Raw genomic sequence first — 25,058 nt, forward strand, 5'->3', positions numbered from 1 at the left:
AACTGACATAAGATGGTTCAAGATATGCAATTCACACATTCATTGGATCATTACTTTTGTGTATATTAAGACATCTGATGTTTGACAATCTGGTCAATAGACCAAGTCATCTCTTTAGGTCTCCAGCTTTGTATGGCATCTCAATAACAATGTTTAATGTCATTGGTAAAATATTTATGTCTATCCGTCATCAATTGACAAATGAAAGGTGATGGTCAATGTGGACATATTTACCCAACTTGGATGGGCTTACATCCAAATTAATTGATTAATATAGATGGATAAAATAGAATTTTTTTAATTTTTTGAGAAAAATGATTTTAAATATCTACTATAAAATTTTAAGGATTTTTCTTAAGTTTCATAAAAACATTGTGGTGTTAGTTTCATCCTTTATGCTAATTAAATAAGTAATAAATTTTTAACTATGTACATTTGAAATTAAAGAAGCTAAGCTATCATATTTTTCTATCTCTTACTAAATGTATTTGACCATTGGAGTGGTCAAGATGGGATCGTCCACACTTGGTATAGGAGGACGCATCTAAAGGAAAATGATGTGATGAAGACATCGGGCAAGGTAGAGGAATATCAAAGAAAAGTTTTTTGATGATTTCCCACGGCTTCAGTGCTAACTTTAATAACCAATTAGGGTTGATCAGTAGACCATACCCTAGGTCATTTAATAGCATTAAGTGGATGAGGGACTATATGTACATTGTAATTGATGGCAGTAAGGGTGTATGAGAGAGTCATCATACACTTTTGTATCTTCTAAAGTATGAGGTGTAGCTTGATGGCCCATGGTCTAGAAAATCAACCTATTATTCAGTTAAATCAATCCTTAATTAATTAATCTATATGTTGATAAATAAAGTAATAAATTTTTCAAATAAGGTTATTGAGACATTTGAGTCATTAATTAATCTATTAAATGTGCCTTGATGGTCACATACATGTTGTATTTTAGACATTAGAAGATAAAGTTCAAATTTAAGGATTGATGAAAATTTTACATTTAGTATAGGAGGAAAATGCCTCAAAAATTTTCACCCATTCTATAATCCTTCAGGTCCTATCCTTCTTCTTCCTTCTCCCTTGGCTCTTCACCACTATTGTTATGATTGAAACATTAGAACGGTGATAGTGGATTGATAAAGGGAATCATCAAGATAGAGGATGAGATTTTAAGTGTCAAGGATCTCAAGGATATGTCTACAAGCTATGCTCTTGACCAGCTCAACATGTCTCCCTTGAGGATGGGGAAATCACATAAACTATTTGTATCAAGATGATTTTATCATCAAGTTAAAGGGTATATGTTTTTTGCTGTACAATGTGTCAAGATATTATGTCATTCATGTCCCATGACAAAATCATAAAGCATTATAGTAAATATTATACACTATTTTGAAATTAGATTAATGTTATGTGAATGTTTTATCATAAAAAACATAGAATTATTCACAAAAGATTTTCATTTATGTCAGATTAACATCAGAATAAAACAAAAACGAAAAGTAGGAATTAAGGTTTATATATCTTGGTATTTAGGAACAAATTAGAACTCATTTTGCCATCAAAACACATAGTAAGTGGGGTGGAATTTTTATGATGTGTTTATTTTGTTAATTTAAAATCCCAACATCAACTAATGAAAGAAAACTTAAGTGATAAATCTCCCTCAGTTTATCAGATGACATCAATCATGAAATTATGTATTGGGTACGCCTTTAAACTCTCTCTGTAATGTGACTTGAAGGAAGTGATAAGCCGAAAATAGGGATGAATTTTACTAAATTTTGATCCCTTGTCGTTGTCAATTTCAGCTTATATAATAAAATGTATAAAAACCCTACTTAAGATGTGTAGTGATAAGTAAAGCTATCGTCCAAGGGAAGCTAGTAAGGAATCCAATTTGATGCTTTGCTTGAGTAATTCAACCCATTTAGAGTTAATTTGATATTCAGCGAAGATCAAATCAATCTAATTAGACAAGGAAGTTAGTAAGGGGGGTAGAAGAGATGAGAGGAATGGAAAAAATAAGGGTCTCTAGATTGGCTTCTTTGATCCAAAGAGCAGGGTCAAAGGGGTCAATTAGAGAGGTTGAGAGGGAAATTTTGATTTGGTTTGGTTGGTTTTGTAGGTTTGATAATTTAGAAATAACTACACTATTAGATAATAAAAAGTGAAATTTAATCTCCTATAAATTGAAGTTTTTTTATAGTTTTTTTAATGTGCACTTGGAATAGCTAGGTAAATCTCTCAATCTCTCCTCACACTCTTAGTAAGGGCTTGTACATTTCGCTCAAGCCTAGTGATTTAGAAGTTCAGACCAAGATCAAGAAGAACGAAGAAGAAATTTAACTAAAACATCATCCAAAATACATTAAAAGTTCAAATACAAAGTGATGCAGGACCACGTCCAAGACGGAGTCCTGCAGTCACCGAGGGTTCGTACTCGATGTCGATGGCGCGCCGGTGCGCAACGAAAAGCCGGGGTTCGTCAGGCACGAGGATCCTACGAAGACGAGCTAGAATGATGATGATCGGGTAGGGGTGTAGTACGCGCAGCTGCCGACGAACAAAGAGTGGCCGACGACCGGGGTCGACGGGGTCGCACGGAGACGGGAGGGGACCTTCCGACCCTCGTCCAAAGGGACGAGGTTGCTAAGTCGCCGAACGGGAATTTCCCGCTGGAGGTTGCCCGCACGCGACGGGCGAACCGACTCGTACAAGAACCAGGAGAGACGCTCAAATAGTCGACGTAAATTTTCACTCGCCTGTCTCGCTCACCTACGTCTAACCCGAGCGCAGTGGAGGCAAACGAAAACGTACTGCAAGAAATAAGAGGACGAGTTGGGAGTAGTCGGCATATTCGGCACGTCGATGGCGCGGAGTCGCGCGGAGTGGCGACAGGCGCGAAGCCCGCGGGCAACTGCAGGGGTGAGGCGCGCGGCCGAGGAGCGTAACTCGACACACGGGCGGCGCTACGGCCCCGGACGCAGTGGGCGAATGCGGGCGTCGGTGGGAGCGCGGCACCGTCGTCGGGTGCAACTACCGGGCGTCAGGACGGATCGGCAGCCAGGCCGGCGGCCGTGACAGCAGCAGGGATTGGAGCCCGCGGTCGGCAGATGGGGAAGGGGTGGGGTGCCGCGTCGTGTTGGACGGCGCTGCCTGCGGAAATGAGAAGGCCGCTCTCTGGGGCTGCCGCGACTGGGGAAAAGGCACCGTGGGCGCCGGTAGCCTCAGCAGGCGACCCGAGCGGGGTCGCGACGCGGTTCGGAAGCTTGGCAGGGGCTGAGTCGTCAACAAGTCGCGCGAGTGGTCTCCACCAAGAAGGCAGGCACTCGCGGCACTTCTGGAACAGGCGACGGGGCGGTTCGTTGACGGAGCTGCACCACGCCAAGGGAAAAGGCCCTGGGGTCGTAGCGGGAGTTATGGAGAGGGTGGGGGCACGGACGAGCGTCGCGGGTGACCCAGGCGAGGCGCGCGGCGTGGTCATCAACAGAGCGTCGCCCACGGGGATGTGAGCTCGCGGGCGGGGAACAAGCAACAGCGGCGATCCGGCTGGCGGCCAGGGAGCGCCGGCGGTGGGGGACTGGTTCCGAGCCCGCCTCCCTCCTCCCTGCTACCTTCTGTTTCTCCGTCAGCTTCTTCTCCAACTTCTTCTGCAGCAGTCTTCTTCCTCAGATCGTAACCCTAGGGTTTCATGAACGAATTCACCTTCTTTCAGAATCCAACGTGGGAAGATTTGTCTTTCATCAAAATACAACGTGAGTCTCTTGAGGGCAACTCTCTTCCCTTATATAGGGGAGAGAGAAGGTTGGTGAAAATAAGAAAACATAACGGACTAATCCTAGGACCTTGACGAAAACAGAACCGACGACGAGCGAAGGTGGGGGAAGGGAGATCCTTATAGGATGAACCTCCCTCCACTACATATGATCATGACGAGTCGGTAAACTACGTACGGAGATGACTAAAACAAAGACGAGTAAAGAAACAAAGACGTAAAATATAACGATACGGTGTCCATTACCCGGAATACTTGAATCCGGGAGTGCGTACCGATGCCTTGGCTTGCCGGGCGGGCTGAACGCGGACGGCCGGCACTGTCGAGGGCGGTGGTGACGTCTCCGAAGACGTATCCGGGGCTGGAGCAGGTGCTGTCGGGGACGATGGTGACGACTGTGACGGCCTGTCCGGGGCTGCTCCATCACAAAGCAAAAAAAAAGTACCAAGTAGGTTTATCCAAGCAGGAGCTCCTCTCTGTCTTGCAGCTGTGATAGAGCGCCATCCAGAATGAGCTTCTCCTCTTGAAATTCAGCTTCTATAATTAGGTTACATGGTAAAAATTACTATTTTACCCCTATTTAATAATTAATTTTTATCTATCAATTTAGGCTTGATCTGAATGATCCAACATATAGATAGAAAGACGAGGTTAAGATGAGCAAATCCATAAATAAATCATCTCAATCGGACTTCAGGATCAAAGTTATGGATAAATGAATTTTGACCAATCTTAGCCATTGGATTGAAATTCATTTATTTATTTTCGTTTTTTACACGCTATGATGTGTCAAGTTCTGATTTGTTGACGCAGTTCAAATCTATTTTTTTCGGGTTACATCTGCGAGCTCCACGTACCCCCTGGCAAAAATAAGATGAAAGAAAAAAATCAAAAGAAATGTTAGTAGTAAATTTAACCGGCATCTACCTGTGTGTTTCCTCAAGCATATGCGAATAACAATTTTCCACGTCACCACTCGTGCATGCGCATTGTATGCGCTGCACGGGCGGTGAACTTACCGCCCGGTCGTACACTCATCAAGCGCCATCGGAGTCTCACCGACGGCCATGATTTGGCCACATAGCTCGCCGGAAATCGCTATGTGATTTTGCATTTAAGCCCCTTCATAAAATGTGAAATAGCCGCCTGACGCCGCCCAAAAATAATTGTGTATATACCCTTCCGCACTCTCTCTCCTCCAATTTTTTCCTGAAATCACAAAAATACCATGACATTTTTTAATTAAATCCCTGCAACTTTTTCATAATTGGATCTATGCCCTTGCCGAAATGACCAAGAGCTGTTTTTAGGGGTATAATTGCAATTCATGATTATGAAAAGCCCCTGGAAGAGTAAAAATTGCTTTAAAACTCGTTCTCTTTATGAATATATCCTTTTCCTCTTTAAAAATTCATTTCTCACTTAAATAAATCTCGAAAAATCCAATTAAATCCTAAAAAATCCTATACAATTCCAAAAAATTCTATAAAATTCAAGAATTCCTCCCCATAATAATTAACCTAAAATTTAAATTTTAAACCTGTCATTTTTATTTAAAAATAATTCTTTCAAGCTCAAATAAATCCCTTAAAATTCATAAAATCAACAAAAAATTAGGGAAAAATCAGAAATCACTTGAAAAAATTATTTTGATGTAAATATATGATAACAACCCCTTTTTAATCTCGTTAAATGCATCAAATTGTGCTAAATTGTTTGAAATAAAGACTGAAATTAGGGTGTTATCAGGAAGTAAATTTTCTTTTCACCATTGATGATTTAGATTCGGAAATGGTGCTCCAACAGATGTCCAATATTCACTATAGCTAACGGTTTTAAAAAAAGAAAGTGTTCCCTAAAAATTCCATGAATTCATGCATTTATTATTTATTTTTTTTAGATTGTGCTGGAAAATAATATTGTGCTTCTTGATCTCTTCTTTTGTGAGCCAGCCTTAATGGAAATCTATGTGACTAGCAAACAAATCACTTGTTCAATATCTTATTCACTATTTATTGATTATATATATTCATACGGTGCATGTATGATGCATAGAACGAAGTCCATGAATACATGCTATGAATAATTGAATTATGCTGATATCATATTACTGAGATCACTACTATTTAAATGTGTGTTCAAAATATTACTAGTTGGGGGATATTCATTTGAGTGGGTCTAGATATTAATTTTTTGGGAAAGAGTAAAATGAATTGATGTGTATGAACATCTTATTGCTATTATACCTAGCAGTATGAAGGGTTAATTCATTTATGTTGTGTAAGTGGTCCTTGGACATGAGACACCAAATATAAATTTGAACGGATAATAAGTTTTTGAATATGCCCACTAGATCCTAATCATGGAATTCCAAACTGTCTTAGCTCGGATGTTGAAAAAAGTTCACAAAGGTTGTTGAGTAGTAAAGTTGGGATTATTTACCCTTGGTATAATATGATACCTCTCAAAGATATGACGAAATGAATTTCATGTCTGAAGTATTGGAATGTTGTTAAAGAGTTCTCAGATGATTTCTCAATGCATCAAATATCAAATATTTTTACTATGGTTTATAAAAATAGTCCATATATTACTGTACGAATAAATATAAGTTAAATCCCATAAATAACATATTATAGATAGAATTGTAGGATTTAAAATATACTGAAAATTATGTAATGTTGAGGACTTGTCACAAAACATGTATCAAAATAAGTCGTATTTCTGAAGTTAGTTTCACAGTTTTTTTATATCAAGTACATCAGCTATAAAATGATATCATCTAATAAAATATAAAGTAAAAATAAAAAAAACATGTAAGTTATTCAATATTTTTTCAGAAAAAACAACTGGGCGAAGTAAATATCATTATGACATTTAAAGTGAAGTGAAGGTAAAAATCTGTTAAATAAATTTTTTTATTATTATTTTTTTATTATGGTTGATCCCTTTAAAAATAGGGGTTAAAACAATATGACGACAACTAATAAGGCATTTTATAACTCATAAAGTATGGTATCTCAAACATGCAGATTTTTTCATGAATAATATGAATCTTGGGACAGCATAAATTAAGTGAACTTGTATTTATACAAATATTAACAGGTAATATATTATTTTTAAGATAACATTTCATTCATGTCATAAACATGAATGTAAATGTGTATATTGAGTTGAAAATATAACATGATGATGGTGGAAAAATCGTTTCAAATGAGAATCAAGCATAAATCATTTTACAGAAAGTTTCATCTCTCTCATGGCTTTGGGATGCCATCTTTGCGTTCATTCAACTTTCCCCAATATATCTGAAGGGACTCAGCTTCATATTTGATTAGGGATAGAGGCCAGATATCTCAAACATTTCATCAAGAAAATAGAAAGGATAGATTAAAGCAAAAAATTACCATTAATCATGACATGACAATTGTTAGTTTATTTCTACTTCTTTTTACTACATCAAACTTTCACATGAACTCTAAGCTATTCCTTTGTTATATCAATATGCATATTCAGAAAACTATATCCTAAGGACTGAAGAACAATTATACACGTGGCTGGGAGAACTCAAGTGATAAATGTTCAAAATACAAAAGGAATTTAGATAATTCCAATATGTATTATCTGTCACTACTCATTTTTTAGTGGGTCACATTTTATCATTACTTATCTTGAAAATTATGTAATAATTATCCAGTTCAAATAATAAAAACATACTATTTTGATGAAACCTAATCATAGATATTATGTGAGGGTGCATAGGTTTATCACTTCTGTTGTAAATAAAAATTGTAATTCTAGCACTTATAAGCAGATTTTTATCTCATTTATCTTGTATTAGGTCATTTAGATGCATCATCACCGGGATAATTGTTTTTCTCATTGAGGATCATTGTAAAAATAAATCTAGTTAGATCAAAGGGTAGACTTTAATTTGATGAGCAGCATGTCCTATTTGATTTTGAACATGTATGAAGGAGCATGAGGGAGCTATAGTTTGGGGAAACTGATACATGTAAAGTACCGAAGGAAATCCCAGATCTAAAAGTTTCAGTTTTAAACTGATCTTTCTGTTTGAGCCAAGAAAATAAAATTTCTTTTTGGACACGTATCAAGCTTTTAGAGTGCTTGCTGGAAGCTATTTAGGAAGATCATATACAATGCTGTGGACAGCACTTTTGATTCCACATAAAAATCTGGTCCTTATTGACTTAGAAAACGGAAACCCAAACTATTTGAGTTCAAGAATATTCAATGACAAAAAAATGCTCTTTAAATTTCTATGTAATATTCCTTTCAAATATTATTGGTTTATCGTCATTCCCTGAAGCACAAGTTTTTAATTAAACAATGTTAGTATTGCACCAAAGATAACAGCCCAAAGTACTCTTCAATCAAAAAAATATTCGAATATTATACTCATCAAAATTTTTATGAATCACACATTGTAGCTTATCAAAAGGATCAGTATCTAGTGTATAGAATATTCAAGCAAGTAAAATGGACTCTTATCCTATTGAGACAACCAACCAAAAAATCAACTAGTTAATAAAATATCCACGACAAAAAAATTCATGTTGATTTTATTTAAATTCATGCACGATATATTTGATATGCAAACTATAGTACTTTCAGCATGTGTAATGTTACACATATTTTAAAATAATAATCGTATTGGCATACATCAACCGACCTTAGCTCAGTTGGTAGAGCGGAGGACTGTAGTCTTAGACAGATATCCTTAGGTCGCTGGTTCGATTCCGGCAGGTCGGATTCCTTAATTACAACGAATTTATTAATTTTTAAAATTTTAGTCTAGAATATTATTTCGTAGGATTTAATTAATAAAACGCGCAATGTACTTGGTCAAAATGAGAACCATACTACCAAACTGGATCAGAATTCGATGATTTTTTTAATGCGAAAAAGAATTTAGCCGCCACATTTATTAACACGCCCAACGGACATACTCCGATTTATTAAAAATTTTTATTCAGAAAATTATTTCAAGATAAGCATACGCGAATTTAATAAATCGATTAACAAAATGCGCAATGGAATGGGTCAAAGCGAGTCCTATTGAGATTCATCAATCTGGGTGAGCATTCGATGAATTTTTAAATACGACAAAATATTTGCCGGCGTTATTTATTGCCACGCGCAATGGATGAGACTTTTTATTTCAGAAGAATACTTGAATTTTTCGTCAAAATATTATATTACGGGTATTAATTATAATGACAATTTGATGAATTATTTCTGTAATTTAAAACGCTCAATGAGTCCCATGGATGGATCTGGGGGAGATCTAGATGAATTTTTTTTTCAGCATTATTCATTCATACGTACAATGTGTCTCATAAAAAATGTTTATTCATTATTATTTAGATTTTTTTGGGAGAGAATTGACCAATCTGGGAGAGGGTTGGATTTCTTTTATTTTAATGGGGAAAAATATTTCTGTCAGCATGACTTAGTCACACGCACAATGGGTCTGGTTAAAAAACAGTTATTTATTATTCAGAACTTTATAGGTGGGATAAATTAATAATTCATTCAGACCTATTAAAATTTATCATTATTAATTTGTCCCCCCTATAAAGTTCTGAATAATAAATAACTATTTTTTAACCAGACCCATTGTGCGTGTGACTAAGTCATGCTGGCAGAAAATATAGGAGAGAATTGAATGGTTTTTATTTTATTTTAATGAGAAAATATATTTCTGTCAGCATTACTTATCCACACACCCCATGGGTCTCGTAAACAAATATTTATTCATTATTATTCAGAAAGGTACTTTTGGGAATTCAGTAAAATGTGCAATGGACTTGACCAGTCTAGGAGAGAATTGGATGGTTCTTTTATTTTAATAGCAAAAAAATTTTCTGGATTAATAATGCTTCATAATTACGTCTGGTAAAAACTCAGTTACTTATAATTAAATAACAAAAATTTTGGGGTGGGTCGGGGGTTAAATTAGTATTGATAATTGATGAAATAATTCAGGATTCCGTAATAAAACGCGGAATAGAGTTGACCAATTTGGGAGAGAACCGGACGGTTTTTTTTAATGCGAAAATATATTTGGGCGGCATTATTTATTTTAACGGATTTTTATTAATCTAGTTTGCGGATTTGGTCAAAAATTCGCGGAATTTTTAATTAGCCAGCCAGCTTGGCGGTGACCGGATCTCGAGCGCGTAGGCTGGAGCGAGGCGGTCAAAGTAGGAGAGTGGTGGCCGTAATCTTAGGGTGTTTCGCGGTGAGCGGATGTGCGTGGGGCCCAGAAAGGAGATGGGCCCACGGGCTGTGTGTCGAGCTCTGGGCCTCAACTTCTAACTGCCAACTACTTTCCTGCCGTCATGGTCTTTCAATGCTCCTACCTTCCTTTCCACCTTCCTCCATCTCTCTCTCTCTCTCTAGCTTTCTCTCTCCTCTCTCTTTACGTGTCTCCTCTTTCTCTCTCTTCATCTGTCCCCTCTCTCCCCTCTCTAGAGCTCTCTCTTGTCTCTCATTCTCTCTCCAGCTCTCTCCAGCTCTCTCCAGCTCATTCTTGTCTCTCTTAATCTGTCTCATCTCTCTCTTAAGCTTTCTCTCTCCTCTCTCTTTACATGTCTCCTCATTCTCTCTCTTCATCTATTTCCTCTCCCCTCTATCCATAGCTCACTCCTGTCTCTCATTCTCTCTCCAGCTCTCTCCAGCTCTCTCCAGCTCATTCTTGTCTCTCTTAATCTGTCTCATCTCTCTCTTAAGCTTTCTCTCTCCTCTCTCTTTACATGTCTCCTCATTCTCTCTCTTCATTTATTTCCTCTCTCCTCTATCCATAGTTCACTCCTATCTCTCTTTCTCTCTCCAGCTCTCTCCAGCTCTCTCCAGCTCTCTCCAGCTCTCTCCAGCTCTCTCCAGCTCATTCTTGTCTCTCTTCATCTGTCTCCTCTCTCTCTATCGCTTTCTCTCTCCTCTCTCTTTACATGTCTCCTCGTTCTCTCTCTTCATCTGTCTCATCTCTCCTCTCCCTTTAGCCATATCTTGTCTCTCTTTCTCTCCTCTCTCTCCAGCTCATTCTTGTCTCTCTTAATCTTTCTCTCTCTATAGCTCTATCTTGTCTCTCTTTCTCTCTCCCCTCTCTCCAGCTCATTCTTGGCTCTCTTCATCTGTCTTCTCTCTCTAGCTCTCTCTTGTCTCTCTTTCTCTCTCCTCTCTCTCTCAAGTTCTCTCTTGTCTCTCTTCATCTGTCTCCTCTCTCTCTCTCCATATCTCTTTATCTGTCTCTTCTCAGTCCCTCATTATAATCTGGACTCTCTCTCTAACTTCTTCCCTCTGTTGTCCTCATCTCCCAGTTTCTTCTCTCTCCACGTATCTCTACTTCTTCTCCTTTACTCTCTCTCTCTCTCTATACGCTCCAACTATTTCTCGTTCTCTCTTCTTCTCTCTCTCTCTCTTCTCTTCCTTTCTATTTCGTTATCTCTCATTCTCTCTTCCTCTACTGCTCTATTCCCTTCTCTCTCTAGACAGCCAGAAGGGTAAAGCTCTCTCTTCTCTCTCGTCTCTTTTCATGTCTCCTCTCTTTAGCTCTTCTCTCTCTATTGCGCCCTCGTTGAATCTCTCTCTAATTACTTCTGTCTTTATTTCTCTGTCAACAGAGAGAGAAGGGTAGGCGCCCACGAGAACGCGCTTCTTAATCTCTCTCTCTCTCTCTCTCTCTCTCTGCGCCTCCATAAAACCCCAACCCCGCCATCTCTTCTCCCTCAACTCACATCTCTTCTCCTCTCTCCCTCTAATTCTCCTTCTCTCTCTTGTTTCTCTCTCACGTTTCTCTCTCAGAGGCATGGCTACGAAGAGGGTGTGCGTTATGGACGCGGGGGGGCGCGTGGGCGCGGCGCTGGTGAAGAAGTTACTGAGCCGGGGCTATGTCGTTAACGCGGCCAGCCAAGGTCTGGTCCATCTCTCTCTCTAGCCGAGGGCTGTTTCTCTCTCTAGATTGTGGGAGTTTGATGTGGGTTTTGTTTGGTTTTTTTGTTGTGTGCAGGAGATGGGCGAGCGCTGGTGGAAATTCTGGGGGAGGAAGAGAGAGAAAGAGTGGAGTTTTTCAGGACTGATCCGTTTGATTATCATAGCCTCTGCGACGCTGTCAAGGGATGTTCTGGGCTCTTCTACTCTTTCGAGCCTCTCCCTGAGCTCCCCTCGTATGATGTATGTCTATCTCCTCCATCATCGTCATCATTCTATCCGACTGTTTTTTGGAAATTTTCTTCTTCTTCTTCTAATTCCTATTTATCATCATCATCATCATCTTCTTCTTCTTATTCTTATTCATCATCTTCTTCTTCTTTTTTCTTCCTCTTCTTCTTCTTCCTTCTTCCTCTTCTTCTTCTTCTTATTCTTATTCATCATCTTCTTCATCTTCTTCTTCTTCTTTCTTCCTCTTCTTCTTCTTCTTTCTTCCTCTTCTTCTTCTTCCTTCTTCCTCTTCTTCTTCTTCCTTCTTCCTCTTCTTCTTCTTCTTATTCTTATTCATCATCTTCTTCATCTTCTTCTTCTTCTTTCTTCCTCTTCTTCTTCTTCTTTCTTCCTCTTCTTCTTCTTCCTTCTTCCTCTTCTTCTTCTTCTTCCTTCTTCCTCTTCTTCTTCTTCCTTCTTCCTCTTCTTCTTCTTCTTCCTTCTTCCTCTTCTTCTTCTTCCTTCTTCCTCTTCTTCTTCTTCCTTCTTCCTCTTCTTCTTCTTCTTCCTTCTTCCTCTTCTTCTTCTTCCTTCTTCCTCTTCTTCTTCTTCCTTCTTCCTTCTTCCTTTTCTTCTTCTTCTTCATCATCTTCTTCCTTCTTCCTCTTCTTCTTCTTCTTCTTCTTCTTCTTCTTCTTCTTCTTCCTTCTTCCTCTTCTTCTTCTTCTTCTTCATCTTCTTGTTCTTCCTTCTTCATATTCTTGTTCTTCCTCTTCTTCTTCTTCTTCATCTTCTTGTTCTTCCTTCTTCATAGTCTTGTTCTTCCTCTTCTTCTTCTTCTTCATCATCATCTTCTTCCTTCTTCCTCTTCTTCTTCTTCTTCTTCTTCTTCTTCTTCCTTCTTCTTCTTCTTCTTCTTCTTCTTCTTCCTTCTTCTTCTTCTTCTTCTTTCTTCCTTCTTCCTCTTCCTCTTCTTCTTCTTCTTCTTTTTCCTTCTTCCTCTTCCTCTTCCTCTTCATCTTCCTTCTTCCTCTTCCTCTTCCTCTTCTTCTCCCCCTTCTTATCCTTTTTTTTTGTTTCTCCTTCCACCTTTTTATCTTCCTCTTCTTCTTCCTTCTTCATTTTCTGCTTCTCCTTCTTCTCCTCCGCCTCCTTCCACGTCTTAATCTTCCTTTTCTGCGTCTTCTTATTATTAATCATCAACTTCATCGTTATCACTTCTTGTTCTTACATAAAACACCATCTACTTCTTCTTTAACTTCCTCATTATCATCCCCTTTTCCCTGAACTTCATCATCATCATCATCTTCTTCAAATTTCCGAATCATCATCACCATTACCGGCAGCAGCAACTCCATCTTCGCCTTCATCATCATCATCATTCATCATCATCATCATCATTTATAATTGACGAAGAGGGGATGTAACACAGGAGGAGATGGCGGAGGTGGAGGCGATGGCAGCGCAGAACGTCCTGGAGGCGTGCGCGCAGACAGAAACGATGGAACGGGTGGTCTACACGTCGTCCGTCACCGCCGTCGTCTGGCGCGAGAGCCGCCGCCTCGTCGCCGGCCTCGACGAACACGACTGGAGCGATCCCATCTTCTGCCGCAAATTCCGGGTACTTGCTTCCCCCTCCATTATGATCATCGTATTTATGATTTTGATGATGATAGCGATGGTTATTTGGGGAAAATGATGAAGGAAAAGTGATGATACTGATGATGTTGATGGTCATGGCGATGATGATAAAGGAAAGGGAGATGGAAATGATAACGTAGAAGGGATGATGATGATGATGATGATGATGATGATGTTGATGGTGATAGTGATAGCGATGATAATAAGGGGATTAGTGGTGAAAATGATAAAGTAGAAGTGATGATGATAAGGGGATTGCTGATGACAATGGTTAAGTAATAGAGACGATGGTAATGATGATGATGATAAGGGGATTGATGATGACAGTGGTTAAGTAGAAGTGACGACAGTAATGATGATGATGATGATGATAAGGGGATGGCTGATGAAAATGGTTAAGTAGAAGTGACGATGTTAATGATGATGATGATGATGATGATAAGGGGATTGCTGATGACAATGATAAAGTAGAAGTGATGATGTTAATGATGATGATGATGATGATGATGACGATGATGATGATGAGGGGATTGCTGCTGACAATGGTTAAGTAGAAGTGATGATGATGATAAGGGGATTGGTGATGACAATGGGTAAGTAGAAGTGATGATGATGATGATAACGACAACGATGACGAGGTGAAGACGATAAAAACGATGATGATGATGATGGTAAAGATGGATGACGATGATCATGATGGGGATAGAGGCTAAAGCATGCATGATCTCTCGATTTCGCAGCTATGGCACGCGCTGTCCAAGACTTTGGCGGAGAAGGCGGCGTGGGCGCTGGCCATGGACAGAGGGATAAGCATGGTGGCGATAAACGCGGGACTGCTGGGAGGGCCAGGCCTCTCCATAGCCAATCCTTATCTCAAGGGAGCCGCCGAGATGTACGAAGAAGGGATGTTAGTGACGGTAGAAGAGGACTTCCTCGCCGACGCCCATCTCTGCGCCTTTGAAGACCCCGCTGCCTACGGCAGATACCTCTGCTTCAACCGCGTCGTCTGCCGCCCCGACGACGCTACTGACTTGGCCAAGACGATGGGCGCCCCTAGCGCCGCTCCTTCTCCCAGGTTATCTCTCTCTCTACATCTGTCTCTCTCCTTCTCTATCTCTCTCTCTAGAATTATGGATCGCAGGGTTGGGTTGAGAGGAGAGGTCTCTATCTGTTGGGTAGATCGTTAATCTCCGGGACGATAGGGGGGTTTCTCTCTCTCTCTCTCTCTATCTATCTGTCTATCTATCTCTCCCTAACTATTTCTCTCAATCTATCTACCTCCCTCTCTATCTATCTATCTATCTATTTCTCTCTCTCTCTATCTGTCTATCTCTATCTATCTATCTCTCTATATATCTATCTCTAGACTTTTGGATGGCCGGATTGGGTAGAGAGGAGACTTCTGGGTTGGTAGCGGGTTCGTCTCTATCTGTTGGGTAGATTATTAATCTCAGGGATGATAGGGGGTTTCTCTCTCTCTCTCTCTCTCTCTCTCTCTCTCTCTCTCTCTAGAATTAGGGATTGCCGGATTGGGTGAGAGGAGACTTCTGGGCTGGCAGCGGGTTGGACTCTTTCTGTTGGGTAGATTATTGATCTCCGGGATGATAAGGGGGCTTCATTAGTGGGTAAAGACTTAATCTCCTGGCTGATTGTGGGGTCATCTCTCTCTCTAGAACTCTGCGTAATAAATTAGGTCATAGATGTTGTTTCTTAAAAGTAAGGTAGGAGGTTCATTGCGCGCGCTCTCTCTCTAGAACTACGGATCACTAATTAGGTCATAGATGTTGTTTCTAGACAAAGGTAGGAAGTTCATAACTCTCTCTCTCTCTCTCTTTAACTATTGATCATTAAATAGGTCTTAGATGTTGTTTCTAGACAGAAAGGAAGTTCATAACTCTCTCTTTCTCTAGAACTATTGATCATTAAATAGGTTATAGATATTGTTTGCATACAGGCTGGTACGATGTTAATACATCTTTCTCTCTCTAAAACTATGGGTCACGAAGTAGGGCATAAATGTTATCTCCAGACAGAAAGACAGGAGGTTGATACATATCTCTCTAGAACTCTGGGATCACTAACTAGGGCATGTATTGCCATTAGACAAATAGGAGGGTTACATCTCTTTCTCTAAAACTATGGATCACTAAATAGGGCATACATAGCAGGTTCAGATAAGAGGTTCATCTCTCTCTATCTAAAAAACTATGGATTACATATTAGTGGATAGATAGTGTATGTCTCAATAGGAAGTTTATATCTCTCTCTAAAACTATGGATCAATTTATGGGGCACAGCAATGATATCTTTCTCTCTCTAGATTAAGAGGATATTACAGAAATTGTTGGTATGAAGTGGCTTGATTTGTGGTTAACATTTGATTTCTTTCTGGTCAACAGCCAAGACTTGAAGTGTGTGGCTCAGAGGATCCGAGGAGAGAAGCTGAGCAAGCTGATGCTGGGTTTTGGAGGGTTGGAAACAGGAACTGTCCATTAACCGGCAAGCAAGATCGACGGTCCTCTCTCTCTCACACATCCCATCTGACGGTCAGGATTAATCCACAACCTGGAAGATCCTTTTGGTAGAAATCCAACTAGAAATGACGATTTTATGAGAGCTAGAATATGCCCACTTGAATTTTTTTCATGTAAATGTGCTCATGAAATAAATAAATATAAAAAATTACTCTTGGTCAAAAGTTTCTTGAAATTCTTCCCAGAATCTTCCCATTCTGATAAATCGCAACGAAATTTCAGTGGTTGACCATTCACAGTCAACGGCATTGACCAAGGGCCCCCTAACAGATCAGCACAGAATAGTTTAGAAGAATCCGGACCGTCTGATCTGAGTCAGACAGAGACAGGCAGGCAAAGGACAGAGGAGAGAGAGGAAAAGAGTGAGAGAGAGAGAGAGAGAGGTAGAAGCTGATTCTGGGTAGAGATTGTATCTGGAAAGGAGGGCCTTTTGGGTGCTGGATCGGAGGAAGAGTTAGAGAGAGAAAGTTAGAGAGAGGTACAAATGAATCCTGGGTAGAAATTGTACCTGGAAAAGAGCTTTTGGGTGCTGGATTGGAGGAAGAGTTAGAGAGAGGGAGTTAGAGAGAGAGAGGTAGAAATGGGTTCTGGGTAGGGATTATACTTGGAAAGATCGCACCTTTGGGTGCTGGATCGAAAGAAGAGTTAGAGAGAGAGAGGTAGAAATGGGTTCTGGGTAGGGATTATACTTGGAAAGATCGCACATTTGGGTGATGGATCGGAAGAGGAGTTAGAGAGAGAGAGAGGTAGAAATGGATTCTGGGTAGGGATTATACTTGCAAAAATCGCACCTTTGGGTGGCAGATCGGAGGAAGAGTTAGAGAGAGAGAGAGAGAAAGTTCAGGCGAGGTAGAAATGGACTCTGGGTAGGGATTATACTTGGAATAATCACACCTTTGTTGGGTAGCAGATCGGAGAAAGAGTTAGAAAGAGAGAGAAAGTTATTAGAAAGAGAGAGAAAGTTAGAGAGAGGTAGAAATGGATTCAGGGTAGTTATTATACTTGTAAAGAACTCATTTTTGGGGTCCTGGATCGGAGGAAGAGTTAGAAAGAGAGAAAGTTAGAGAGGTAGAAATGGATTCTGGGTAGTTATTTTACTTGTAAAGAACTCACCTTTTGGTCCTGGATCGGAGGAAGCGTTAGAGAGAAAGAGAGAGAAAGTTAGAGAGTGGTAGAAATGGATTCTGGGTAGTTATTATACTTGTAAAGAACTCACCTTTGGGTCCTGGATCGGAGGAAGAGTTAGAGAGAGAAAGTTAGAGAGAGGTAGAAATGGGCTCTGGGTAGCGATTACACTCGGAAAGATCGCACCTTTGGCTGCTGCATCGGAGGAAGAGTTTGAGAGAGAGAGAGAGAGAGTCAGGGAGCTAGAAATGGCCTCTGTGTAGCGACTACACCCGGAAAAATCGTACCTTTCCCTGCTGGCTCGGAAGAAGACTTCTAGAGAGAGAAAGAGGTAGAAATGGAGTCTGGGTAGGGATTGTGCAGGGAAAGATCTCCCCTTTGTGAGGCAGATCGGAGGAAGAAGAAGAAGATGCTGCCCTCCAGATCCAAGTAAGCGTTCACAAATTTTTAGGGTTTCCATTGAAAATCCTTCAATTCCAACACATCTCCTCTCTCTAACCCATCTCCCTGGCAGACCCAACTCGCCGATGAGCACCAAGACAGCAGCAGCTTCGAGACCCACCAAGCCGGAGTCCCCTCTGAAGAGCCCCTCTTCCCAGGCCAACGTCAAAACCTCCCCCCCCAAACCTGCAACCCCTCTCAAAACCTGACACGTACCCCATCTTCCCCCTCGCAGGAGCTGAGGAAGACCAAGGAGCTCCTGGCTATGGCGCAGGCCGAGCGAGCCCGCGCCGTGGAAGAGCTCCAGGCCGCCATGTCCAAGCTGGAGGAAGCTGAGCTGGACAAATTCCGAGCCGATGAGCTGGAGCAATCCGCGATCGACACGTGGCAGCGCGAGCTCGAAGAAGCCCACAACCAGCACGCCGTCGACGTGTCCGCCCTCCTCGCCCTCACTCAGGAGCTGCAGCGCGCCAAGCAGGAGCTCGCCATGACCGCCGAGGCGAAGAACGCCGCCCTTAGCCACGCCGACGATGCCATGAAGATCGCCGAGATCAACGCCGACAAGGTCTCCATCCTCAAGTCCCTCCTCGACGAGGCCCGTCTTCGCGAGGCCGCCGCCACCGCCGCTGCCGAGGCCGCGCTCGCCGCGCAATTGGCGGCGGCGGCAGAGGCCGCCGAGGCCCGGACGGCGGCGTCGGCGGAATTGGCCGCCGCGACGGAGGCCCAGACGGCGCTTGCCGCAGAATTGGCCGCGGCGACGGCGGCGGTGGAGGCCGAGAAGGCTGCCTTGGCGGAGAAGACGGCGCTTGCGGCTGAATTGGCTGCTTTGGTGGAGGCCTCGGTGGCGGAGAAGGCGGCGCTTGCGGCTGAATTGGCAGCGGAGGCGGAGGCGAAGGCGGCGTTGGCGGCGGCGGCGGAGACGGCCAACGCCGAGAAGGGGTTGCTGGCGGCAGAATTGGCGGCTTTGGCGGCTTTGGCGGCGAAATTGGCCGCAATGGCGGAGGCGGCTGACGGGGAGAAGGCGGCGCTGGCGACGGAATTGGCCGAGAAGGAAGCTCTAGTGGCGCGATTGACGGCAGCAGCAGCGGTGGCAGACGGGGAGAAGGCGGCGCTGGCGGCAGAATTGGCAGAGAAGGCGGCTTTAGCGGCGAGATTCGCGGCATTGGTGGAGGCTGCCGAAGAGGAGAAGGCGGCACTGGTGGCGGAATTGGCCGAGGCCGCCGAAGTGGAGAAGGCGGTGTTGTCTGCGAAGTTGGCGGCTGCGGCGGCTGAGGCGGCCGAGGCGGATAAGGCGGCGCTAGCGGCGGAATTGGCCGAGGCCGCCGAAGTGGAGAAGGCGGCGCTGGCGGCGGAGCTGACAGTGGCAATGGAAGCGGAGAAGGTCGCGTTAGCCGCGGCAATGGAAGCAGAGAAGGCGGCGTTCTCGGCTGACCTGGCGGCGGCAATGGAAGCCGAGAAGGCGGCATTGAAGGCGGAGCTGGCGACGGCGATGGAGGCGGATAAGGCGGCTTTAGCAGCAAAGTTGGCGGCAGCGGAGAAGGCGGAGACGGCAGCCGAATTGGCTGAGGCGGCGTTAGCGGCGGAGCTGGCGGCGGCGCTGCACGAGGTGTCGGCGCAGGCGAGGGCGTTGCGGGCCGAGGTCGAAGCAGCTCGCGAGGACGAGGAGAGGTTAACGATGGAGCTGGCGACCAAGGAAGAGAGCTACCTGGCCATGCTGAAAGAGGCAAAGCAAGAGACAGACCAGCTTGTTAGAGAAGGAAAGACGACTATGGCGGCTCTCGAGGCCGAGAGAGCCGCCACAGCCGAGCTCAAAGACCAGCTGCAGAGCGTAATTCAGGAGAAGGAAGACCTGCAGGGGAAGATCCAACGGCTCACAAAGCTCCTGGCAGAAGCAGAGATCAAGATCGACGGGCGGAAAGAGGAGGAGAACAGTGAGGATTATGATATCTTACCGAAGGCGGCGGAGATTCCGGACGACGGCGGCGCTGACGTGGCGCGGAGCGAGAGCGACGACGGTCCACGACAGACGCCGGCGCCAACGCCGCCGAGGGAATTGGGGAGTGCGTGGGTCAGCTGCCACGTGGATAGGCCGGAGGAGCTGACCTGTCATGGCAGGGGTGCTGAGCTGGCGGATAATGGGTATGACATGTCACCCGGGAAGCAGCTGCAAGACACGAAGAAGAAGAAGCCGTTGCTACGCAAGTTTGGGAACTTGCTCAAGAAGAAGAGTCATTTGAAGTAGCGCCGTCTTTCTTTCTTGGCGTGCTTGATTGAGTTTCTGCTCAATTGTTCGTTGATAATTCTTTTTTTGAGGCGATGTTCTTTCTTGGCTGATGCTCCCTGTTCTTGATTAAACTGTCTGAGTCAACGGAAATCATGCAGTAGATGACATTATAAAAACCCTGCATCAGGCACTGTAAATCTCTGATTATTTTCAAAGTTGATTCTGCATTGAATCTGCGTAAAAGGGTGTTCATTTCGCCTGATCTTTGTGTTGTTTTGCCTTGACGACTGTTCAAATCTATTTCAGTACGAAATATGTTCGTCTGAATCTTCTTGGGCGTTTGTATTATTAAGATACATTGATTTCCTAACATGTAGGTTCAGATAAAATTCGAACCTTATGGAATAAGTGAAAATTAGTATTTTTTAATCTCATCAAGTAGAGATGAAAAATTAGTCGGCAGGGTAGAAACTATGCACCAGCTAAATGCGGAAGGTCAGTAGCTTAAACTAATTCACCAAAGTGACTTCCTGGCAGTTTATATAGTGCAATCACTCATAAAAAATGCACGTCTTTCATGAATCGATTTGGTGACAGCGGCCATTACGTATTTGATGCGCAATTATTCACTGAAACATTAGTTTACGAAAAAATATTGAGATCTGGTGCCCGAAATTCATACTAGAGGAAATTAATGGGGGAGACGTTCGTCGTCAATTCTCACCAAGTAACTCGCAGTGTCTGATGACAAATCTGGCGAACATTAAAAGGCGATTAGTTACTTTTAGATTGCAACAACACCCCTCATCAGCTTTGCTTGCTCAGGCTTTATCTTTTCAAGATTTTAATTTTCTACACCCTATACATAATGTCTACTTTAATCAATTTTTGCAGTTTTTCATGGAAAGAGTTCCAGCACTAAAATCAAAATCTCTTGATAACAAGATGCTGAAATCCACCCTCTAGATCATTTAACAAGATGCTGACAAAACCTTTACAGGACAAGGAAATCAGATCAAGAGGACGAGACGAAGCGTGAATTCCACAAACAATGGAGTAAAATAAGGCACACGAACATAAATTAGAACCCAAACTTACAGAGATTTCCCTCGCCCGCTTTGATCAGAAACAGAGATGGGCAATTGAGTTCACAGGTCTCTCCACCTCGGGCTGAGCAGGAAGGCAGACGGCGACAGCGGGAAGAGCGGCGAGCCGGGCGGCGCCGGGCCGAGGATCCCCCCCTGCCCCGGCAGCGGCGAGAACTGGAACCCCGGCGACAGCGGCGGGAATTGGAACTTGGGCGACAGCACAGGGAACGGCGAGAGGTTCGCGAAGGCCGTCGGCGACGGCAGCAGCCCCGATGAAGCCGGCGGCGCCGCCGGGCTCGGCAGCAGCCCCCCCGCCGCCCCCGCCGGAGCCCCGCCATCGGCGTTGATTATGGAGCTCTCCAGGTACTTCATGTAGGCCGTGGTCGGGGACTCGAGCCCGGCGCGCCAGAACGCGGTCTGCGGCGGCGCCGGCGGCGGCAGCGGCGCCGGAAACGGCGGCATCGGCGCCAATTGGCGTGGGTACAGCCCCCGGCTCGGCGGCGGCACCGGCGACAGCGGCGGCGGGCGGATCTTCTGAAGCCTCATGCTCGGCGTCTTCGGCCGGGGCGGCGCCGCCGGGACCGGCTCTCTCGTTGGGGTCCCCGTGAGATGCTGAACCACGCTCCGGAAGTCGTTCTTGCTGATGTTGTACACCTGCGGCTGCGGATTCTGGTTCTGGAGCTGATTTTGATGCAGATTTTGGGGGTTTTGATCGAGCTGCTGGATTTGGTGCGGGTGGAGACGAGGATTGGGGAGAGGAGGCGGGCTCTTGCGGATGTTTCTGCTGATCCTGTTGATTCCGAGCGGGTCGCTTTGCCGATTTCTCCCGTTCTCCATGATTCTTCCTCTTCCTCTGCTCCTCGGCTAGATCGATCTTCCCATTCCCGAAACCCTAACTTCCGGTTCTCCTCCCCGATCGAGCTCAGATCGATCAAATCAAACAACAACAACTGCAAGATGATGAAGATGAAGATGAAGATGAAGATTAAGATTGAGATTGAGACTAAGGAGAAGATTGGATTGAATTCGAGGAGGAGCCGAGCTGAGAGTAGAGAGAGAGAGGAGAGGGAGCAGACGAAGAGCAAGAAGAGGGAGGGAGCTCGGTCAATGTTTTTGGCGGCGGAAGGAGTGGTTTATATAGTGGGGAGTTGTCGGGTCTGGATCCGGACCGCTATGGTTCGCGACGTGGCCGCTGTAGCCTGTAGGGCCGGATGGACCGAACTCGGACACGGTGGGCCTCACCGCGAGACTAGGCTGATCGGTCGGATTGGTCGGTGGGGCCCGCCTTAAACCAACGGCTCGTGCCGGCCGTCGATCTGATCGGTGATCGTCGTTTTGGCTTCTTGGCCGCCGGATCGGTCGGTCGATCGATCGAGTTAATCGGTGGGGCCCACCTTCAAGAACAGATATCGCGCGGTCAAAGCGGATCGGTTGACTATCGATCCAGCCTCAACGTGCATCGACCGAATTAAACTGTGGGGCCCACTTAAAAACTCACGGCTCTTCCTAACCGTTCGATCTGATCAGCGATCGATCCTCTGGCTTTAGACCGCCGGATCGATCGGTCCAAGCGGATCGGATCGGATCGGTGGGGCCCACGCAACGACCCACCTGTCAAAGGAAAAATAGCACTTACCGGAGGGTTCAATCCGATCGGGTCGATCGGATCGACGAGTCAGGATCCGTGGGGCCCATCTAACCAAAGCTTTCTCCTGCCCGTTCGATCAGATCGACGATCGATCTTTTAGCTATAGGCCGCCGGATCGGTCGAAATAACCGGTGGGACCCACCAATCTAACACGTTAATGACAATATTCCTACCTGCTGTTCGACCCGATTAGGAGTCGATCGGATCGACCCGCTGGAATATTGGGAGCAGACTCGATACCATCGGAGCCGTTCGATCTGATCGGCGATCGACGCTGTACTGTTTGAACGGCGGATCGAATGGGAGTATATGCAGGGATCCCCCAAAAGTAATTGTACATAAGTCCCTCCAATTTCTCTCCTCCATATTTCCCTAAAAACTTAGAAAAATCCATATTAATTCAATCAAAAGTAATAAGGAGATGAGGGACGGGACAGTTTTCCTCAGGCCGGGACGAAACTGGCAAAGTCGGGACGCGGACGGGACGATCTTCGTTCCGTCTCGCCCATTGTCCACGTCCCGGACGATCCGGAATTATACCTAGGTGCAGATTCGATCCGACCGGGATCGGATCGACGAGGCCTACGTGTCGGTGTGATAGGGAGGGCAATTTAGTCTTTTACCAGGCTTTAATGGAGCTTTAACGGGCCGGTTTTCTTGTAGGAGGGAGTCTCCGCCGGCGAAGCTTTCCGGCAGAGGAAGAAGAGGAAGAAGAAGAAGAAGAAGAAGAAGAAGAGGAAGAAGAGTCTTCGATCTCGGCTAGGGTTTGATCTTTGACATAGCCATGGGTTCAGAAAGCTTCGCCGACAAGAACGCCGTCTTCAAGAAGCTCCGCGCCAGATCGGAGAACAAGGTATTGCTCGGGTCCGAGATCTCTCTTGCTTCGAGGAATGTACGCGTAGATCGCCGGTTATTTTGTGGGATTTTATGCTTTCTTTTTTGACGAGGCTGTTCACGGTGTTTTTTTTTGGTTTTTTTGGTAGATGTGCTTCGATTGCAACGCTAAGAACCCTACGTGGGCGTCGGTGACTTACGGCATCTTCCTCTGCATCGACTGCTCGGCCACGCATCGGAATCTCGGCGTTCATGTCAGCTTTGTGAGGTGGAAGAATTTTCTCTGCCGCGTGTTGATATTTGCTGATTGAATCGGGATAGATCCGTGCGAGTAGATCTGATTTTATTTTTTTTCGTTCGATATGTTCCTTCTTTTTTCATAATTCTCCGTTTGAAATATGGTTGATTTCTGACTTTTTCTCCGCTAGAATTAATGTAGGTTTCACCGCCAGTTCTCTGAGAGCAGTTTAATCTGTTATCAATTATAAAATTCTTGCGAGTTTAAGAGGGGGTTTCTGAACTCTAAACACAATTTAAAAACGAAATTTTACTCGAAATAGTCGCGCGGAAAGAAGCTTATTAATCTTCTTAAGCTCAGATTTTTGATAAAGTTCAAGTCTCAGAACTAATCATCATGATCCCGTATTTTTCTTCTCAGAGAATTTGCATTTCTTCTGGAATATGATCAAATTTCATGAATTTTATATGTTCTCTTCCTGGCCAGGTCGACAAATTTAGATTCTTGGACTCCTGATCAACTTAAAGTGATGGCTTTTGGGGGCAATAATCGCGCTCATGTGTTCTTCAAGCAGCACGGATGGACTGATGGTGGGAAAATCGAGGCCAAATATACATCTAGAGCTGCTGAACTGTACAGGCAGCTTCTGTCCAAAGAGGTTTCTAAAAGCGCTTCAGAGGACTTAGCTTTGCCATCATCGCCAGTTGCATTACAGAACCCACCCAAACCTGACCTTCTTCCTGAGATCAAGCTTGGAGGAGATTATTCGAGTGAAAGTAAAGTCGAAGATCTGAAAATTCCCGAGGTTGTTCGATCGCCGAAGGCTCCCCAGTCAACTGTTTTAAGTTCTATCAAGAAACCGACAGGTGCGAGGAAGATCGGTGGTAAAACTGGTGGATTGGGTGCCAGAAAGCTCACTGCAAAGGTAGATTAATAGCTGTTAATATCTATCTATTCCCTCAATGCTCCTAATTCAAGTAATGAGTTTAATTTTCTTCGGGAGTCTGGCTTGTTAACCTTGTTTTCCATTAGGGTTCTGCTGTCGTCGATGAGGATGACAAAACGCAATGATGAGAGGATGAGCAGGATGACAATGATGAAGGCATCATTTTCCTTCGCTATCATGACTCATCCCTACAAAGATGAATTTTTTGACGAATACAATGCCAGTATCATTGTCATCCTGGCACGGATGAATGACAAGAAAAATGGTGCAGTATGACAATTACAATGATGAAGTTTGACTATTAAAATGACGAAATCATCATCATCCAAGGCGCTCGTCAGAGTCTAATATCTTCCTGACAATTAAGATTTTTGGAGGAT

At 43.9% G+C, this 25,058-nt stretch overlaps 4 protein-coding genes and 1 non-coding gene across 6 annotated transcripts in view; 4 read left to right on the forward strand and 1 right to left on the reverse strand.

Annotated features, from left to right (window-relative positions):
* Positions 1–8,484: 8,484 nt before the first annotated feature.
* Positions 8,485–8,569, forward strand: TRNAY-GUA (transfer RNA tyrosine (anticodon GUA)). Its single transcript is given in 2 exon segments — positions 8,485–8,521; positions 8,534–8,569. It is a non-coding gene; the product is annotated as a tRNA-Tyr (tRNA).
* Positions 8,570–11,535: 2,966 nt separating this feature from the next.
* On the forward strand, positions 11,536–16,298 carry LOC144708508 (cinnamoyl-CoA reductase-like SNL6). The gene is made up of 5 exons (XM_078581878.1): positions 11,536–11,733; positions 11,829–11,992; positions 13,392–13,580; positions 14,341–14,675; positions 16,000–16,298. The coding sequence occupies exons 1-5, from the start codon at positions 11,628–11,630 to the stop codon at positions 16,094–16,096; spliced, it is 891 nt and encodes a 296-aa protein (XP_078438004.1). The 5' UTR covers positions 11,536–11,627; the 3' UTR covers positions 16,097–16,298.
* A 143-nt stretch (positions 16,299–16,441) lies between these two features.
* On the forward strand, positions 16,442–20,032 carry LOC144708506 (uncharacterized). Its single transcript, XM_078581876.1, has 3 exons — positions 16,442–17,688; positions 17,774–17,864; positions 17,936–20,032. The coding sequence occupies exons 1-3, from the start codon at positions 17,669–17,671 to the stop codon at positions 19,940–19,942; spliced, it is 2,118 nt and encodes a 705-aa protein (XP_078438002.1). The 5' UTR covers positions 16,442–17,668; the 3' UTR covers positions 19,943–20,032.
* Positions 20,033–20,843: 811 nt separating this feature from the next.
* Positions 20,844–22,129, reverse strand: LOC144708509 (protein HAIKU1-like). The gene has a single exon (XM_078581879.1). The coding sequence runs from the start codon at positions 21,847–21,849 to the stop codon at positions 21,073–21,075; it is 777 nt and encodes a 258-aa protein (XP_078438005.1). The 5' UTR covers positions 21,850–22,129; the 3' UTR covers positions 20,844–21,072.
* A 1,185-nt stretch (positions 22,130–23,314) lies between these two features.
* LOC144708507 (putative ADP-ribosylation factor GTPase-activating protein AGD8) overlaps positions 23,315–25,058 on the forward strand; it is a 5,040-nt gene continuing 3,296 nt past the window's right edge. For both annotated transcript variants that reach the window (XR_013582794.1, XM_078581877.1), the window contains exons 1-3: positions 23,315–23,513; positions 23,644–23,762; positions 24,219–24,657. Coding sequence is in view for 1 of the 2 variants with exons in the window: in XM_078581877.1 (XP_078438003.1) it covers positions 23,445–23,513; positions 23,644–23,762; positions 24,219–24,657 (627 nt within the window). In the remaining variant the exon portion in view is untranslated. The remainder of the gene's footprint in view (positions 23,514–23,643; positions 23,763–24,218; positions 24,658–25,058) is intronic.

The sequence above is a fragment of the Wolffia australiana genome, chromosome 10, assembly GCF_029677425.1.
Source record: "Wolffia australiana isolate 7733 chromosome 10, ASM2967742v1".
NCBI lineage: Eukaryota > Viridiplantae > Streptophyta > Magnoliopsida > Alismatales > Araceae > Wolffia > Wolffia australiana.